The sequence below is a fragment of the Haliotis rufescens genome, unplaced genomic scaffold (genome assembly GCF_023055435.1).
Source record: "Haliotis rufescens isolate VD_foot unplaced genomic scaffold, xgHalRufe1.0.p SCAF_61, whole genome shotgun sequence".
In the NCBI taxonomy this organism is placed as follows: domain Eukaryota; kingdom Metazoa; phylum Mollusca; class Gastropoda; order Lepetellida; family Haliotidae; genus Haliotis; species Haliotis rufescens.
This window is the reverse complement of record NW_025964346.1, coordinates 2023259-2043914: the sequence shown is the minus strand read 5'-3', so window position 1 is coordinate 2043914 and position 20656 is coordinate 2023259. Positions and strand designations below refer to the sequence as shown.

Here is a 20656-nt window from a genome sequence, read left to right as displayed (position 1 = left end):
TGAGGAGATTGTCATGAGGAGATGGCATGCAGAGTGTCATGAGGAGATGGCATGCAGAGTGTCATGAGGAGATGGCATGCAGAGTGTCATGAGGAGATGGCATCCAGAGGGTCATGAGGAGAGCACCCTGAGGAGATTGTCATGAGGAGATGGCATGCAGAGTGTCATGAGGAGATGGCATGCAGAGTGTCATGAGGAGATGGCATGCAGAGTGTCATGAGGAGATGGCATGCAGAATGTGAGATGGCATGCTGAATGTCATGAGGAGAGCACCCTGAGGAGATTGTCATGAGGAGATGGCATGCAGAGTGTCATGAGGAGATGGCATGCAGAGTGTCATTAGGAGAGTACCCTGAGGAGATTGTCATGAAGAGATGGCATGCAGAGTGTGAGGAAAGGGCATGCAAAGTATCATGAAGAGATGGCATGCAGAGTGTGAGGAGAGCACCCTGAGGAGATTGTCATGAGGAGATGGCATGCAGAGTGTCATGAGGAGATGGCATGCAGAGTGTCATGCAGTGTGTCATGAGGAGAGCACCCTGAGGAGATTGTCATGAGGAGATGGCATGCAGAGTGTCATGAGGAGAGCACCCTGAGGAGATTGTCATGAAGTGATCATCATAAACAGAGTGTGATAAGTGGCGAGTGGAGTGCATCAGGAGGAGAAAGCTGACCCCAGGAGATGGCATCTGAACCTGGTGCTGGACGTTCTTTCTGTGTTCATCCATCGACACAAAGGACTCATCTCCATCGGATCCCGGCATTCTGTATGTGAAGCAAACTTGAGAATGATTTTCTCCATGATGAGAATAGTTATAATCAACTTCTTTCCCTCTTTCTGTTCAGAAGCATCAAGCTGATAAATGGACATTTGTAGGACAGGAAATATTTCAGATTATCAAATTGTCTGCACTGGGGCCACAAGCTATGATGGAATATTTCGATGCAGATCCAGCAAACGGAGCATAAAATTGGAGTGTTAAATCGTGCATTAACAAGGTGGCCTGCTGCAAACAGAGATTGGTTTAAGACCCCTGAGACATCACGAAAATCATAAAAGAGGTTGAAAAAAGACAGTTGTGAATAAACATGGCAAATTTGTGTAATTTTCAGTCAAATCGCTGTAACATTCCTGGAATTTATGTGATGTTCTTGAAATTTGTTGCTGCACAAATGGATTCTGTTAGAGCAGCAATTGTTGGGCAGTGACGAGGTGGAGGAGGAGGGGGAACAACTGACTGACGATTCAGCTGTATGACACGGCTGTAGTCTCAACAGCCCCATCTGGGGGATGAGTGTGTGTCTGTGTCTGTGTGTGTGTTCGCGTGTTGGTGTGGTTGTGTGTCTGTGTGTGTGTCCGTGTTGGTGTGGTTGTGTGTCTGTGTGTGTGTCCGTGTGTGTGTCCGTCTGTGTGTTTGTGTGTGTGTGTGCTCACTGTAAGGTCAGAGAGGGAGATCAGGTTCATGTTATACATGTTAAAATAACCTTGGTGACACTGGCCTTAGTGACACTGGCCTTAGTGACACTGGCCTTGGTGACACTGCCCTTAGTGACACTGATCTTGGTGACACTGGCTTTGGCCTTGGCAATACAGGCCTTGGCCTTGGTGATACTGGCCTTGGCCTTGGTGATACTGGCCTTAGTGACACTGGCCTTGGTGACACTGCCCTTAGTGACACTGGTCTTGGTGACACTGGCTTTGGCCTTGGCAATACAGGCCTTGGTGACACTGGCCTTGGTGACACTGGCTTTAGTGACACTGGCCTTGGTGACACTGACCTTGGTGACACTGGCTTTAGTGACACTGGCCTTGGTGACACTGGCCTTGGTGACACTGGCTTTAGTGACACTGGCCTTGGTGACACTGGCCTTGGTGACACTGGCTTTAGTGACACTGGCCTTGGTGACACTGGCCTTGGTGACACTTGCCTTGACCTTGGCAATACAGGCCTTGGTAATACTGGTTTAAGTGATACTGGCCTTAGTGACACTGCCCTTGGTGACACTGGCCTTGGTGACACTTTCCCTGGTGACACTGTCCCTGGTGACACTGTCCTTGGTGATACTGGCCTTGGTGACACTTGCCTTGGTGATACAGGCCTTGATGATACTGTCCTTTGTGACACTGTCCCTCCCTGGTGATACAGGCCTTGGTGACACTGTCCCTGGTGACACTGTCCTTGGTGACACTGTCCTTGGTGACACTGTCCTTGATGACACTGTCCTTGGTGACACTGGCCTTGGTGATACAGGCCTTGGTGACACTGTCCCTCCCTGGTGAAACTGTCCCAGGTGACACTGTCCTTGGTGACACTGGCCTCAGTGACACTGTCCCTGGTTACACTGTCCTTAGTGACACTGTCCTTGGTGACACTGGCCTTGGTGACACTGGCCTTGGTGACACTGACCTTGGCGACTCTGGCCTTGGTGACTCTGGCCTTGGCAATATAGGCCTTAGTGATACTGGCCTTGGTGATACTGGCCTTGGCCTTAGTGATACTGGCCTTGGTGACACTGACCTTGGTGACGCTGGCCTTGGTTACTCTGGCCTTGGCAATACAGGCCTTAGTTTTACTGGCCTTGGTGACTCTGGCCTTGGCCTTGGTGATACTGGCCTCAGTGACACTGGCCTTGGCCTTGGTGATACTGGCCTTAGTGACACTGGCCTTAGTGATACTGGCCTTGGCCTTGGTGATATTGGCCTAAGAGACACTGGCCTTAGTGACACTGGCCTTAGTGATACTGGCCTTAGTGATACTGGCCTTGGCCTTGGCAATACAGGCCTTGCTGATACTGGCCTTAGAAATACTGGCCTTAGTGATACTGGCCTTAGTGATACTGGCCTTGGCCTTGGTGAGATTGGCCTTGCTGATACTGGCCTAAGTGATACTGGTCTTGGCCTTGATGATACTGGCCTTGGTGACACTGGCCTTGGTGACACTGGCCTTGGTGACACTGGCCTTGGTGAGAGAAGTGGAGGGTTTACAGTGACAGTGTGTAGAGAGGGTTGTGACAGTGTGGAGAGAGGGTTGTGACAGTGTGTAGAGAGGGTTGTGACAGTGTGGAGAGAGGGTTGTGACAGTGTGGAGAGAGGGTTGTGACAGTGTGGAGAGAGCGTTGCCCTGAGAGTGGGTGATGCACATCAAAGTCCCCTACTTGAAATGAATTTATTTAAAATGAAGCTATTAGAAATGGAAATATGCACCCATCATCGTCCTGCTTCCATCTCCAGCACGTAACTTATACAGATTGAAGATTTACGACAAAATAATTGAGACTTTTAAAATTGATTATCAATGAATTTTTTGTGTGAGGAAATGGAAATCTAAATACTTAGTTGGTAGTCGGAGTGAACAGCGTGGTTGACGGTGATTGATAGGGGATTCAATATAGATTGCTTATTCCTCATGATATCAGAAGAAAAAATGATATGGGTTTTCAATCTATCGACTGATTCATTGTTGGCATTGCAGAAAGCTGATATTGAAATTATCCAACAGGAAGATATTGCCATTGCGTTTTCACGAGGAGGATCCGATTGCATGGTTTCTCATCCTTCACGACCAGTGATAGTTTTGATGGAAAAATGATCTTTGAGAGCCGAGTGTTGTGATTCTTTATCAGTCGCTCTCTTTATGCTGTGCTGTTTCACGTTGTTGTGTTTGTTGGTTGCACAGATCAGATGTGTCTCCCCGTGTTGTGTACGTAGGATGCTGCACACACATTTCCACAGTCACAGATAGACACACATTTCCACAGTCACAGATAGACACACATTTCCACTATCAAGGATAGACACACATTTCCACAGTCACAGATAGACACACATTTCCACTATCAAGGATAGACACACATTTCCACAGTCACAGATAGACACACATTTCCACTATCAAGGATAGACACACATTTCCACAGTCACAGATAGACACACATTTCCACAGTCACAGATAGACACACATTTCCACTATCAAGGATAGACACACATTTCCACAGTCACAGATAGACACACATTTCCACAGTCACAGATAGACACACATTTCCACAGTCACAGATAGACACACATTTCCACAGTCACAGATAGACACACATTTCCACTATCAAGGATAGACACACATTTCCACAGTCACAGATAGACACACATTTCCACAGTCACAGATAGACACACATTTCCACAGTCACAGATAGACACACATTTCCACAGTCACAGATAGACACACATTTCCACAGTCACTGACAGACACACATTTCCACAGTCACAGATAGACACACATTTCCACAGTCACAGATAGACACACATTTCCACAGTCACAGATAGACACACATTTCCACTATCAAGGATAGACACACATTTCCACAGTCACAGATAGACACACATTTCCACAGTCACAGATAGACACACATTTCCACAGTCACAGATAGACACACATTTCCACAGTCACAGATAGACACACATTTCCACTATCAAGGATAGACACACATTTCCACAGTCACTGACAGACACACATTTCCACAGTCACAGATAGACACACATTTCCACAGTCACAGATAGACACACATTTCCACAGTCACTGACAGACACACATTTCCACAGTCACAGATAGACACACATTTCCACAGTCACAGATAGACACACATTTCCACAGTCACAGATAGACACACATTTCCACAGTCACTGACAGACACACATTTCCACAGTCACTGACAGACACACATTTCCACAGTCACAGATAGACACACATTTCCACAGTCACAGATAGACACACATTTCCACAGTCACTGACAGACACACATTTCCACAGTCACAGATAGACACACATTTCCACAGTCACAGATAGACACACATTTCCACAGTCACTGACAGACACACATTTCCACAGTCACTGACAGACACACATTTCCACAGCCACTGATTCACACACATTTCAACAGACACTGATTGACACACATTTCAACAGAACTTCACTGACAGACACACTTTTCCACAGTCACAGATACACCCAATTTAAAACAGTCACAGCTAGACACACATTTCCAGTCACAGATACACCCATTTCAACAGTCACAGATACACCCATTTCTACAGACACTTATTGACACACATTTCAACAGACACTGATTGACACACATTTCCACAGTCACCGATTGACACACATTTCCACAGTCACTGATTGACACACATTTCAACAGACACTGATTGACACAACAGTCAGAATCAGCAAGCCAGACACACATAGTCCAAGGTGCTCATGAAGCCATCAGATACTTCAGCTGGCAGCCCCCCCCCCCCCCCCCCCAACTATCCCCCCCAGCAAGCCTGTGTGCCACGACTGGGTTTTCCCTCAGTCTAAATTTATCTTCTACACCATGGGCCCCTGACCAGCTGACCTGAGTGAGGTCAAGCACTAAATCATATGTCTCTGCCATACCAGGAAGAAGGTACAGTATTGGGTTTCCCCATGTCTAATTATAGATTTAACTGGCGCTTGTCCAGGTGGACATTGGGGTTAACCTGGTTTGTAGGCTAATGTTTCAGTTGACAACCAGACATTGTATATTTTTTTCAAACAAATTGGTATTTTGGGAATATTATCTAACCATTTTATATGAAGAACGCCTGCTTTCATCTTCTATATTAGAACTTCAGCCACAAGTGTAGGAGTGAATTTAATTTTTTTTCCAGGCAGGAAGATTTTTTCTTTGCAGAATGTCTGACACTTCAAAAGCATTTGTTCAACATTTCTTCAACTGCTCTTCTCTAACCACCTGACATTCTTTGAGACATTTATTGATGAGAGTCTGGCAACTTTGAGGACCAATTAAATATCTTTCTTTAGATAATTTGCATCTTACAACTTTCTCACAGTAAGATTGTCACATGATGGCAGTATCGCAGTTAGACTGTCACATGATGGCAGTATCGCAGTTAGACTGTCACATGATGGCAGTATCGCAGTTAGACTGTCACATGATGGCAGTATCACAGTTAGACTGTCACATGATGGCAGTATCGCAGTTAGACTGTCACATGATGGCAGTATCGCAGTTAGACTGTCACATGATGGCAGTATCGCAGTTAGACTGTCACATGATGGCAGTATCCCAGTTAGACTGTCACATGATGGCAGTATCGCAGTTAGACTGTCACATGATGGCAGTATCGCAGTTAGACTGTCACATGATGGCAGTATCGCAGTTAGACTGTCACATGATGGCAGTATCGCAGTTAGACTGTCACATGATGGTAGTCTCACAGTTAGACTGTCACATGATGGCAGTATCGCAGTTAGACTGTCACATGATGGTAGTCTCACAGTAAGACTGTCACATGATGGCAGTATCGCAGTTAGACTGTCACATGATGGCAGTATCACAGTTAGACTGTCACATGATGGCAGTATCACAGTTAGACTGTCACATGATGGCAGTATCCCAGTTAGACTGTCACATGATGGCAGTCTCACAGTTAGACTGTCACATGATAGTAGTTTCGCAGTTAGACTGTCACATGATGGCAGTATCACAGTTAGACATGATGTTAGTCACTGAGACAGTATCGCAGTTAGTAACTAGTTAACTTGTCTGCAATAGAATCCATGCAATAGAACCCGATAACAGAGACGTAACGATGAGATATTCATCTGACCCGGCAGACCTGGCTATCATGATCAGGCAAGTCACACCGTCAGATGTGATGTGTAACACGAAGAAAGCTACAATCTCCTGTTCGATACCAAGTTGAAATCCATAAGTAAACTCTTCATTGACACTGCAGGTAATATTTCCACTTGAAGGTATATTATACAGTGTTCACTGAGACAATGCTTGTCACACAATGGTATTTCTTTCAGGTCTGAGAAACACAACAATATATTTGATAGGAATATGACACTATTTGACAACCATAAGTTAACCGGTCTCTTCATTGTCAAATGGTTTGGTGTTCACCTAATCAAATGGTTCTATCACTATAATTCAATCGTTGCTCATAATCCCCTACAAGCAGATATACAATCAATATGTCGGCTTGGCAGTGATGTGTGAAGTTTCCTACACCAGCTTCTCGTTTCACATGTCTTCTTCCACATCACAGCTGATGCTGTAGCTGATGCTGTAGCTGATGCTGTAGCTGATGCTATAGCTGATGCTTTGTTACAGCTGGAATCTGTTCTTGATTATATCACAGACTATATATCACAGCTGGTGTATAACAGCTGATATTCTGTGTGATATCAGACACTATATATCATAGCTGGGATTAAATAGATAATATTCCTGGTGATATCACATACTATATATCATAACTGGTGTGAAGAGCAGTTAATATTCTGTGTGATATCAGATGTTATATATCATAGCTGGGATTAAATACATAATATTCCTGGTGATATCACATACTATATATCATAACTGGTGTGAAGCAGTCAATAATCCGTGTGATAACAGACATAATAGATCATTGCTGGTGTATAACAGCTAATATCCATGGTGATATCACATACTATATATATCAAAGTTGGTGTATAAAAGATAATTTTGCTGGAGTATCAGAGACAAAGTGCTATCACTGAAATTGTGAAATTGTGAGATAGAAAGTGTGCTTACTTTACAATATACATGTAATAGAGAGAAAGTGTGTGTACTGTGTGTGTGATAGAGAGAAGGTGTGTGTACTGTGTGTGTGATAGAGAGAAGGTGTGTGTACTCTGTGTGTGTGATAGAGAGAAGGTGTGTACTGTGTGTGTGATAGAGAAAAGGTTTGTGTACTGTGTGTGATAGAGAAAAGGTTTGTGTACAGTGTGTGATAGAGAGGTTTGTGTACAGTGTGTGATAGAGAGAAGGTGTGTGTACTGTGTGATAGAGAGAAGGTGTGTGTACTGTGTGTGTGATAGAGAGAAGGTGTGTGTACTCTGTGTGTGTGATAGAGAAAAGGTGTGTACTGTGTGTGTGATAGAGAGAAGGTTTGTGTACTGTGTGTGATAGAGAAAAGGTTTCTGTACAGTGTGTGATAGAGAGGTTTGTGTACAGTGTGTGATAGAGAGAAGGTTTGTGTACTGTGTGTGATAGAGAGAAGGTTTGTGTACTGTGTATGTGATAGAGAGAAGGTTTGTGTACTGTGTGTGTGTGTGATAGAGAGGTTTGTGTACTGTGTGTGATAGAGAGAAGGTTTGTGTACTGTGTGTGTGTGTGATAGAGAGAAAGTGTGTGTACTGTGTGTGATAGAGAGAAGGTTTGTGTATTGTGTGTATGATAGAGAGAAGGTGTGTGTACTGTGTGTGTGATAGAGAGAAAGTGTGTGTACTGTGTGTGATAGAGAGAAGGAGTGTGTACTGTGTGTGATAGAGAGAAGGTTTGTGTACTGTGTGTGTGTGTGATAGAGAGAAGGTTTGTGTACTGTGTGTGTGATAGAGAAAAGGTTTGTGTACAGTGTGTGAGAGAGAGGTTTGTGTACAGTGTGTGATAGAGAGAAGGTTTGTGTACAGTGTGTGATAGAGAGAAGGTGTGTGTACTGTGTGTGATAGAGAGAAGGTGTGTGTACTGTGTGTGTGATAGAGAGAAGGTTTGTGTACTGTGTGTGATAGAGAGAAGGTGTGTGTACTGTGTGATAGAGAGAAGGTGTGTGTACTGTGTGTGTGATAGAGAGAAGGTGTGTGTACTCTGTGTGTGTGATAGAGAAAAGGTGTGTACTGTGTGTGTGATAGAGAGAAGGTTTGTGTACTGTGTGTGATAGAGAAAAGGTTTGTGTACAGTGTGTGATAGAGAGGTTTGTGTACAGTGTGTGATAGAGAGAAGGTTTGTGTACTGTGTGTGATAGAGAGAAGGTTTGTGTACTGTGTATGTGATAGAGAGAAGGTTTGTGTACTCTGTGTGTGTGATAGAGAGGTTTGTGTACTGTGTGTGATAGAGAGAAGGTTTGTGTACTGTGTGTGTGTGTGATAGAGAGAAAGTGTGTGTACTGTGTGTGATAGAGAGAAGGTTTGTGTACTGTGTGTATGATAGAGAGAAGGTGTGTGTACTGTGTGTGTGATAGAGAGAAAGTGTGTGTACTGTGTGTGATAGAGAGAAGGAGTGTGTACTGTGTGTGATAGAGAGAAGGTTTGTGTACTGTGTGTGTGTGTGATAGAGAGAAGGTTTGTGTACTGTGTGTGTGATAGAGAGAAGGTTTGTGTACTGTGTGTGTGATAGAGAGGTGTGTGTACTGTGTGTGATAGAGAGAAGGTGTGTGTACTGTGTGTGATAGAGAGAAGGTGTGTGTACTGTGTGTGTGATAGAGAGAAGGTTTGTGTACTGTGTGTGTGATAGAGAGAAGGTGTGTGTACTGTGTGTGATAGAGAGAAGGTTTGTGTACTGTGTGTGTGTGATAGAGAGAAGGTTTGGGTACTGTGTGTGTGATAGAGAGAAGGTTTGTGTACTGTGTGTGTGATAGAGAGAAAGTGTGTGTACTGTGTGTGATAGAGAAGGTTTGTGTACTGTGTATGATAGAGAGAAGGTGTGTGTACTGTGTGTGATAGAGAAGGTTTGTGTACTGTGTATGATAGAGAGAAGGTTTGTGTACTGTGTGTGATAGAGAGAAGGTGTGTGTACTGTGTGTATGATAGAGAGAAGGTTTGTGTACTGTGTGTATGATAGAGAGAAGGTTTGTGTACTGTGTGTATGATAGAGAAAAGGTGTGTGTACTGTGTGTATGATAGAGAGAAGGTTTGTGTACTGTGTGTGTGATAGAGAGAAGGTGTGTGTACTGTGTGATAGAGAGAAGGTTTGTGTACTGTGTGTGTGTGTGTGATAGAGAGAGGTTTAAGTACTGTGTGTGTGATAGAGAGAATATGTGTGTATTGTGTGTGATAGAGAGAAGGTTTGTGTACTGTGTGTGTGTGTGATAGAGAGAAGGTTTGTGTAGTGTGTGTATGATAGAGAGAAGGTTTGTGTACTGTGTGTGATAGAGAGAAAGTGTGTGTACTGTGTGTGATAGAGAGAAGGTGTGTGTACTGTGTGTGATAGAGAGAAGGTTTGTGTACTGTGTGTGTGATAGAGAGAAGGTTTGTGTACTGTGTGTGATAGAGAGAAGGTGTGTGAACTGTGTGTGTGATAGAGAGAAGGTTTGTGTACTGTGTGTGTGATAGAGAGAAAGTGTGTGTACTGTGTGTGATAGAGAGAAGGTGTGTGTACTGTGTGTGTGATAGAGAGAAGGTGTGTACTGTGTATGATAGAGAGAAGGTGTGTGTACTGTGTGTGTGATAGAGAGAAGGTGTGTGTACTGTGTGTGTGATAGAGAGAAGGTGTGTGTACTGTGTGTGTGATAGAGAGAAAGTGTGTGTACTGTGTGTGATAGAGAGAAGGTGTGTGTACTGTGTGTGGTAGAGAGAAGGTTTGTGTACTGTGAGTGTGTGTGATAGCGAGAAGGTTTGTGTACTGTGTGTGTGATAGAGAGAAGGTTTGTGTACTGTGTGTGTGATAGAGAGAAGGTGTGTGTACTGTGTGTGATAGAGAGAAGGTTTGTGTACTGTGTGTGATAGAGAGAAGGTTTGTGTACTGTGTGTGTGATAGAGAGAAGGTGTGTGTACTGTGTGTGTGATAGAGAGAAGGTTTCTGTACTGTGTGTGTGTGTGATAGAGAGAAGGTTTGTGTACTGTGTGTGTGATAGAGAGAAGGTTTGTGTACTGGGTGTGTGATAGAGAGAAAGTGTGTGTACTGTGTGTGATAGAGAGAAGGTTTGTGTACTGTGTGTGTGATAGAGAGAAGGTTTGTGTACTGTGTGTGTGTGTGTGATAGAGAGAAAGTGTGTGTACTGTGTGTGATAGAGAGAAGGTTTGTGTACTGTGTGTATGATAGAGAGAAGGTGTGTGTACTGTGTGTGTGATAGAGAGAAGGTTTGTGTACTGTGTGTGTGATAGAGAGAGGTTTGTGTACTGTGTGTGTGATAGAGAGAAGGTGTGTGTACTGTGTGTGTGATAGAGAGAAGGTTTGTGTACTGTGTGTGTGATAGAGAGAGGTTTGTGTACTGTGTATGATAGAGAGAAGGTTTGTGTACTGTGTGTGTGATAGAGAGAAGGTTTGTGTACTGTGTGTGTGATAGAGAGGTTTGTGTACTGTGTGTGTGATAGAGAGAAGGTGTGTGTACTGTGTGTGTGATAGAGAAAAGGTTTGTGTACTGTGTGTGAGATAGAGAAAAGGTTTGTGTACTGTGTGTGATAGAGAGAAGGTTTGTGTACTGTGTGTGTGATAGAGAGAAGGTTTGTGTACTGTGTGTGATAGAGAGAAGGTTTGTGTACTGTGTGTGTGATAGAGAGAAGGTGTGTGTACTGTGTGTGTGATAGAGAAAAGGTTTGTGTACTGTGTGTGATAGAGAGAAGGTTTGTGTACTGTTTGTGTGATAGAGAGAAGGTTTGTGTACTGTGTGTGATAGAGAGAAGGTTTGTGTAATGTGTGTGTGTGTGTGTGATAGAGAGGTTTGTGTACTGTGTGTGTGATAGAGAGAAGGTTTGTGTACTGTGTGTGTGATAGAGAGAAGGTTTGTGTACTGTGTGTGTGATAGAGAGAAGGTTTGTGTACTGTGTGTGTGATAGAGAGAAGGTTTGTGTACTGTGTGATAGAGAGAAGGTTTGTGTACTGTGTGTGTGATAGAGAGGAGGTTTGTGTACTGTGTGTGATAGAGAGAAGGTTTGTGTACTGTGTGTGATAGAGAAGGTTTGTGTACTGTGTGTATGATAGAGAGGAGGTTTGTGTACTGTGTGTGATAGAGAGGTTTGTGTACTGTGTGTGTGATAGAGAGAAGGTTTGTGTACTCTGTGTGTGATAGAGAGAAGAAACACATACTCACTGCGAGGAGGGTTCACTGCAGGCTGAGGTCTCTCAGTCAAGCTCACATCAACACTAGAGACCTAGGTCACCCCTCACACTCAACACTGTCACAAGTGCAGGTCTAGCTCATGTAAGACTGTGTTGATAAACACCCGCACAGCTACTCCGACTAGTAGAGGTTCATTTTGATCAGTTTTTCCCCAGCCGGTGTAATTTGTAGTGTGAGCTATCATTGGCTGTGAGTCTCTGAAAGGGGCGGCCCTGTAACGAGTCAGCGTGGTGGGCTGCTGTCGGTGTGCACAACTCGAGTATGGATACTACGGGAAGGTGTTCTGGCAGCTTTCAGTAGAAGCATTGTCCAGTTCTCTCATCAAAGCCACCCAGAGCAAGATAATACGCCTGTCTGCCCCAGTGACTCCATCAGTGGGAGGTAGCACCTCGCTTCAATGACCGTGTGACACAGAGAGGACTACCAGCATCTGTATCTCTGACACTGGTGGCATACACACAACACACACTTAATCCCATCAGACTCCACTATTAGGACTTATTACCAATCATTGTTAAGAGCAAGTGTCCCCTGTCTGGTACAGTGGGCCAGTGTGATCTCCGGCCTGTCGGACCCGGGAGTGTACAATCTCACTTTACCCGTGCTGTTCCATTCCAGAGGCAAACACGGATTCGGACGGACAGACCCCCGTGCGGACACACCAGGCTCTCGGCAGGGTGGTTCCCCCCCAACGTCAGGTAAGTGCCACTTTATGTCACCTCTTGTCTCTGTAAGGAGCCAAGTTTGTACATAATGATTTAGCCTATCTGTAAACAGGAATGTTTATCTACAGAAAGATCTGTTTTATTGATAAACTACACTATCGTTTTATCAATATGCCTACAGAAATAGTTTGACCTGCCCACATGTGTCCTCGGGCATACAGCTTAAGAATATTGGCTTTTGGATATGTTATTTCAGCATACCTAATGTGTCCGACGATTACCCCACGTCGTTGGTGCACAGCGGCTGTATACATAACAGGGAAGAATAACATTGTTACAGGAATTTCTGTAGGAAATCTGAAAGTAGAATATTCCTACTGGGGAGGAACGGTGAAGACACATAACAGGTGCTGTGATAATAACACAATATTTATACTGTCATATCTTTTGCGGGCTGCTATAATAGGACATTTTTTTATATGTCTAGCAGACAATTGTCCTATTATGGAACTTAATGAGAGCTGCAGTCATGCACGGAGACAACTCAGGCATTGTTTGGAGAAAGGAGATTACTTCAGATCCAGCCCGGAAGATATTTCGGTGCAGATTGTCATTTCTACCGGCATTTGATGAGTAAGGTTATCCATGTTATTATTTGTGCCTAATAATGTATTCAGTTAGATAATTTTAGGTTTAATTTGGGATAATGAATTACACTTTGACAAATATTTTGCTGATATTATGCAGATCGTTGGCATTTGTCAGCGGAACATTACTGTCAATGTCTCTCATTATCTCTTCGGGTATAATTGGCCACACTTTGTCGTTCCTTTGGAATAACGTGGAGGAGAATATACGCCTTAAGTGCTGTGTTATTAAATGTTTAAGTGCTGTGTTATTAAATGTTATTATGTGGTATCACATCACATTTGTGGAAGTGGCAGAGAAATATTGCCGATAATTCCCACTCACTCACTCACTCACTCAAGCTATTCTTCTATGAGTGCAGTCACCTGTCCCCATGCCTTGCTCCAAGTCTGTACTGAAAGAAAACTTCATGAATGGGTAGTTATTCTATCCCCCTAATTTGCAAGTCTAGATATGTGGACAGTAAAGACTCCAGTCTCTTATTTACATTATCTAGAAAGTATGATTAAACTAATAATTATTGCCTTAGAGACTTGTGCAAGTCCACCTATCCCCAGGCATGCTGAATATTCAGTCAGAACGAACTGTCATGTGTGATGTCGATTGTGTAGAACACAGTATTGGGTATACTTGTGTAGTAGCAGATCCTGGAGTGGCGGACAGACTGAGCTGTCATGTGTGATGTCGATTGTGTAGAACACAGTAGTGGGTATACTTGTGTAGTAGCAGATCCTGGAGTGGCGGACAGACTGAGCTGTCATGTGTGATGTCGATTGTGTAGAACACAGTAGTGGGTATACTTGTGTAGTAGCAGATCCTGGAGTGGCGGACAGAGCGAGCTGTCATGTGTGATGTCGATTGTGTAGAACACAGTAGTGGGTATACTTGTGTAGTAGCAGATCCTGGAGTGGCGGACAGACCGAGCTGTGATGTGTGATGTCGATTGTGTAGAACACAGTAGTGGGTATACTTGTGTAGCAGCAGATCCTGGAGTGGCGGACAGACCGAGCTGTGATGTGGATTGTGTAGAACACAGTAGTGGGTATACTTGTGTAGTAGCAGATCCTGGAGTGGCGGACAGAGCGAGCTGTCATGTGGATTGTGTAGAACACAGTAGTGGGTATACTTGTGTAGTAGCAGATCCTGGAGTGGCGGACAGACCGAGCTGTGATGTGGATTGTGTAGAACACAGTAGTGGGTATACTTGTGTAGCAGCAGATCCTGGAGTGGCGGACAGACCGAGCTGTGATGTGGATTGTGTAGAACACAGTAGTGGGTATACTTGTGTAGTAGCAGATCCTGGAGTGGCGGACAGAGCGAGCTGTGATGTGGATTGTGTAGAACACAGTAGTGGGTATACTTGTGTAGCAGCAGATCCTGGAGTGGCAGACAGTGGGAGGAGATGAGTAGGAGACAAGGGACTGGTATCTGGAGTGGGAATATGGTGTTAACATACACGACTCATGGGCAATTAGCCAGACATGTGCTCAAAGACTTGTACAGCAAATAATACCCCACCGTCATGGTCAGTCAAGTCTTTAGTGCAGACGGACTGAACGGCCACCGAGCTTTGTACAACTCTGTGTGGCGGAACGTGCAGAAATAATGTTTAATTGTTTATGTCTCATGTTTTATTGTTTAACTTAATTGTAGGAAATAGGTAGCTGTTGGGACATTAATACTTTTATATATACAGACTCAATTCGTGCATTAAACTTAAATATATTTGCGATTGGTACATAAATGATGCTGGGTATTTACAGACGCCAATCATTCATAAAATTAAAATATATTGTTAAATGGTTACATAAATGACGCTAGGTATTTGCAAGGTGGACTTTGATTAAACGGGCATTTAAGAACAAGTGGTTCTTGTATTCTATAAACTGAAAATTACACATTCTACCCAGTCTACATTCCTTAGAGATTATGATTTATATTCTTCTTTCAATATTCATATTTTGTAAACTAGCAGATGATCAGCTTTCTGATTTTTCTTGGCACCAAGTGATTATGCTCCGTATGTCTGTACTAATGTAAGAACATGGCAGTTGATCTGATGATGCCTTTCATTTGACCATCATGCATACACAGATGCCAGCTCATTGCCACACAGTGAGATAGAGCCACTACACCATCATGCATACACAGATGGCAGCTCATTGCCACACAGTGAGATAGAGCCACTACGCCATCATGCATACACAGATGGCAGCTCATTGCCACACAGTGAGATAGAGCCACTACACCATCATGCATACACAGATGCCAGCTCATTGCCACACAGTGAGATAGAGCCACTACACCATCATGCATACACAGATGGCAGCTCATTGCCACACAGTGAGATAGAGCCACTACACCATCATGCATACACAGATGGCAGCTCATTGCCACACAGTGAGATAGAGCCACTACGCCATCATGCATACACAGATGGCAGCTCATTGCCACACAGTGAGATAGAGCCACTACACCATCATGCATACACAGATGGCAGCTCATTGCCACACAGTGAGATAGAGCCACTACACCATCATGCATACACAGATGCCAGCACATTGCCACACAGTGAGATAGAGCCACTATACCATCATGCATACACAGATGGCAGCTCATTGCCACACAGTGAGATAGAACCACTACACCATCATGCATACACAGATGGCAGCTCATTGCCACACAGTGAGATAGAGCCACTACGTATGTGCATACACAGATGGCAGCTCATTGCCACACAGTGAGATAGAGCCACTATACCATCATGCATACACAGATGGCAGCTCATTGCCACACAGTGAGATAGAGCCACTACGTATGTGCATACACAGATGGCAGCTCATTGCCACACAGTGAGATAGAGCCACTACACCATCATGCATACACAGATGCCAGCACATTGCCACACAGTGAGATAGAGCCACTATACCATCATGCATACACAGATGGCAGCTCATTGCCACACAGTGAGATAGAGCCACTACACCATCATGCATACACAGATGGCAGCTCATTGCCACACAGTGAGATAGAGCCACTACGCCATCATGCATACACAGATGGCAGCTCATTGCCACACAGTGAGATAGAGCCACTACGTATGTGCATACACAGATGGCAGCTCATTGCCACACAGTGAGATAGAGCCACTACACCATCATGCATACACAGATGCCAGCACATTGCCACACAGTGAGATAGAGCCACTATACCATCATGCATACACAGATGGCAGCTCATTGCCACACAGTGAGATAGAGCCACTACACCATCATGCATACACAGATGGCAGCTCATTGCCACACAGTGAGATAGAGCCACTACACCATCATGCATACACAGATGCCAGCACATTGCCACACAGTGAGATAGAGCCACTATACCATCATGCATACACAGATGGCAGCTCATTGCCACACAGTGAGATAGAGCCACTACACCATCATGCATACACAGATGGCAGCTCATTGCCACACAGTGAGATAGAGCCACTACACCATCATGCATACACAGATGGCAGCTCATTGCCACACAGTGAGATAGAGCCACTACACCATCATGCATACACAGATGGCAGCTCATTGCCACACAGTGAGATAGAGCCACTACTTATGTGCATTGTACATAGAATACAGATCCAGCTGTCAACTTACGCCCCAGTAGCGTGTTCCGTGTTTTGCTGCCCTGACTTGCTCCCTGCTACAGACACACGTGATGAGCATTTAAATCTGGAAAAAGATACTATATGTATACAAGAGTGGTTTAAAAAAATACTCCACTGTTCTTTGCTCTGTTTTAAACATAACAAATTTATGACATTTTAGTTTGTACATAAATTTTAGGTACATTTATCAACAAACATTTCAGGAAATTATACATTCTGCATATCCAAAATATATTGTTGATCAGCTTTTTAACAAACGAAACCCAGGTTTGCTTTCACACAAAAACACATATCATAACACTTTCTTGGATGTCTATAGCTTGGCATCCTCAGTGAAGCACCTTGAAGTTTACACTGTTGATAAGTCTTAGGTATCCTCAGAGGTATTCGTTTGGCTTGTGTTCCAGCGTGTAGGAAAGTGCCAGGATAATTTACTCAAAAAATAAACTCCCAAATATTTATTGTTTTAACTACAACCAAGGCCTTGTCTGTATAAACCGCCTCTCTCATTTTGCACACACACCTCCATTTTTAAATTCAACTACTTTAGTTTTTTTCTGTGTTAAGACCTGAACAAGGAATTGTTGAACACTGAATTTTTCTCGCACATTTATCAGATTTTGTTATCCAGGTATCAAAAATAATAGCAAAAATATTTTTTTATCCCCTTGTTAAGGGTTTTGGGGATGATTAAGACAAATTTGTAGTGTTCTCCCTAATCACATGAACAACTGTAAAACATCTCATTCACTTTTAACAGACAACTTTCTCCTAAACACAAGCCATCATCTGAGTATTGACAATGTCTCTGTGATGCTACCTCCACGGTTATAGTGTGAGTAATCGTGATTAACATGTCCGTCCGAACTGTATCTGAGTTTAACAGTGTGTAACCTTCACACTCACCGTCTGTTTCTTTTGCCAGTTCGTTTTTAAACAAACTAAGTATTAAAGGACTTACTCTACACCCTTGCCTAACATCAGATTCTGCACACTACCTGTCATGTCTCTACACAAGCTCTCATATTTACTCCATAATAATTTCAACATGTCCCTGCTAATTCTGCTTGTCGGAAGAAGTGCCCAGACAGTGTAGAGTTTGCCAAGGTCTACAGAGTCAAAGTCTTTGCTAAAATCTTTAAAAAATGCAAACAAGCCTCCCTCACATGTCCCACATCTGTTTCCTTGAATGATTCAGCTAAAAATATGAATCAGACCTTGATACCAAGAGACATGTTGCTGTCTGCTTGATAACAGGACTCCCCTGTAGGTGTTAGTGTCACTGACATGACCTTGTTGATGGAGACGAATCTCGCAGAAACTTTGAATTTACAAAATTGACATTAAAGGTTAATGTAATGAAGAAACATAAGTTAAACTTCTGGTCAGGGGCCCAGCAGGGATTTTGTGAGATTTTCAGCAGCAATGGGCCCTTTCTGCATTGCTAATAAATTGGGTTTTGATTAGCTGCTCAATTATCAGTGATTATATGAATAATTCTCAGAGAATGAGAGGCCTCGCTGTCACTGTGGAAAAGGCCAAACTGAAGAATCTGAGTCAAACTTGTAAACAGGGAACGGGGGAACAGTGAAGGCGATGAATGAGTAATCAAGGAATTCCGATGTTACATTGTGAAAACCTGGCACTTTTTCTGTTTGAACCTCGTGATGCTTTAGATGATATCCTCCCTTGAAGTAGGAGATTCTAATATATCAGATGGTAAAATAGAATGGTCTTTGACAATCCTCTTCCAAATATTCACTGTTGTGTCAAGAGAAAGATGGTGTTGGTGTGAATATTATTATCATAAGGAAGAGAACTGATTGATGTCAACTTCTTTATTATGAGGAACACATGTTTCAGAGTATATGCTTACTCCTTCATCAGGTGAATGACGGAGTAAAAGTATACTCCTAATAAAGAAGTTGACATCCATAAATACTCTTCCTTATGCGTATCACTTCTAAATGCCTTTCAAAGACTGAATGGAACAACATGGAATACTTGCATCCATAGACCAGGCTCCTTCAACACTGTCTGAGGAAACTGCATCAATTGTTTGAACTTGTCCTTATCCTGTGAACCCAACTCATTCACATCCTCATGATCCCACACAAACTGGATAGAGTTCTTATTCATAATCTGTGACACTTGTACACTTGTGACCTAATTACGATAACTCACCAACACCTCCATCAGAGCAATACCCTTCCTTCATTTTCTGAATGTTTAGTTCAGAACATATGTCTAGCAGACACCTGCCCCGACATAAGTGAGTGAGTGAGAATGGTGTTACACCGTTTTTAGCAATATTCCAGTAATATCACAGCAGGGGACACTAGAAATGGGCTTCACGCATTGTACCGATGTTGGGAATGGAACCGAGGTCTTCGGCATGACGAGTGAACACTTTAACCCTTAGGCTACCCGACCGCCCCTGCCTTGATATAAACAGTCTTCACCAAGGGGTATCATGTGAGACGAGGATGATCCACCGTGTATTCCGGGAGGCTGTGCCCCAATCCCTCACTGTGTTCAATGATGTCATCTTCACCATCATCTGGGCCAGGACCTGTACGTGCATTGATATCGCCATTGATATCGCCATTGATATCGCCATTGATATTGCCATTGATATCGCCATTGATATCGCCATTGATATTGCCATTGATATCGCCATTGATATCGCCATTGAGAAAAGATATTACATAGCCATCAGTGTCTATTGAAACATCTCGAATGTCTTCTTGTGTCATGAAATATTGTTTTTTCTCTCTATCCCACATTGCTATTCCTTGTGGAGCTCTGAGGTTGAATGTAGTCTGTGGAAGATGGTGCATCAGATGTAAGACCGGGTGGTGATTTGTCAAATGGTACGAAAATCTGCCTTGCATTACACATGGCCCACTTCATGTATTTACCAAGTTCCTTCAAGATAGTTTGTGTGAGATTTCTTCTCTGCTTTGCTCTAAAGTATAGAAAAGTCACAAAAGATAGAATATATGTGGTCAATATATCACTTATACCATCATGACTCAATCATGTGGTCAATATATCACTTATACCTTCATGACTCAATCATGTGATCAATATATCACTTATACCTTCATGACAAAATCATGTGGTCAGTATATCACTTATACCATCATGACTCAATCATGTGGTCAATATATCACTTATACCGTCATGACTCAATCATGTGGTCAATATATCACTTATACCTTCATGACTCAATCATGTGGTCAATATATCACTTATACCTTCATGACTCAATCATGTGGTCAATATATCACTTATACCGTCATGACTCAATCATGTGGTCAATATATCACTTATACCATCATGAATCAATCATGTGGTCAATATATCACTTATACCTTCATGAATCAATCATGTGGTCAACATATCACTTATACCTTCATGACTGAATCATGTGGTCAATATATCACTTATACTTTATGAATCAATCATGTGGTCAATATATCACTTATACCATCATGACTCAATCATGTGGTCAATATATCACTTTTACCATCATGACTCAATCATGTGGTCAATATATCACTTATACCTTCATGACTCAATCATGTGATCAATATATCACTTATACCTTCATGACAAAATCATGTGGTCAGTATATCACTTATACCATCATGACTCAATCATTTGGTCAATATATCACTTATACCGTCATGACTCAATCATGTGGTCAATATATCTCTTATACCTTCATGACTCAATCATGTGGTCAATATATCACTTATACCTTCATGACTCAATCATGTGGTCAATATATCACTTATACCTTCATGACTCAATCATGTGGTCAATATA

At 43.0% G+C, this 20656-nt stretch overlaps 2 protein-coding genes across 4 annotated transcripts in view; one reads left to right on the top strand and one right to left on the bottom strand.

The window, feature by feature from the left end:
- Positions 1-12470, bottom strand: part of LOC124118662 — a 199678-nt gene extending 187208 nt beyond the window's left edge. Inside the window, exon 1 of one of the 2 annotated variants that reach the window (XM_048386861.1) lies at positions 11812-12470. The gene's annotated coding sequence lies outside the window, so the exon portion shown is untranslated. The remainder of the gene's footprint in view (positions 1-11811) is intronic. The other variant, XM_048386860.1, reaches the window with a different exon arrangement.
- Positions 1-20656, top strand: part of LOC124118669 — a 289157-nt gene that overhangs the window by 85706 nt on the left and 182795 nt on the right. For both annotated transcript variants that reach the window (XM_048386865.1, XM_048386864.1), the window contains exon 4: positions 12464-12543. In XM_048386865.1, coding sequence (XP_048242822.1) covers positions 12464-12543 — 80 coding nt within the window. The remainder of the gene's footprint in view (positions 1-12463; positions 12544-20656) is intronic.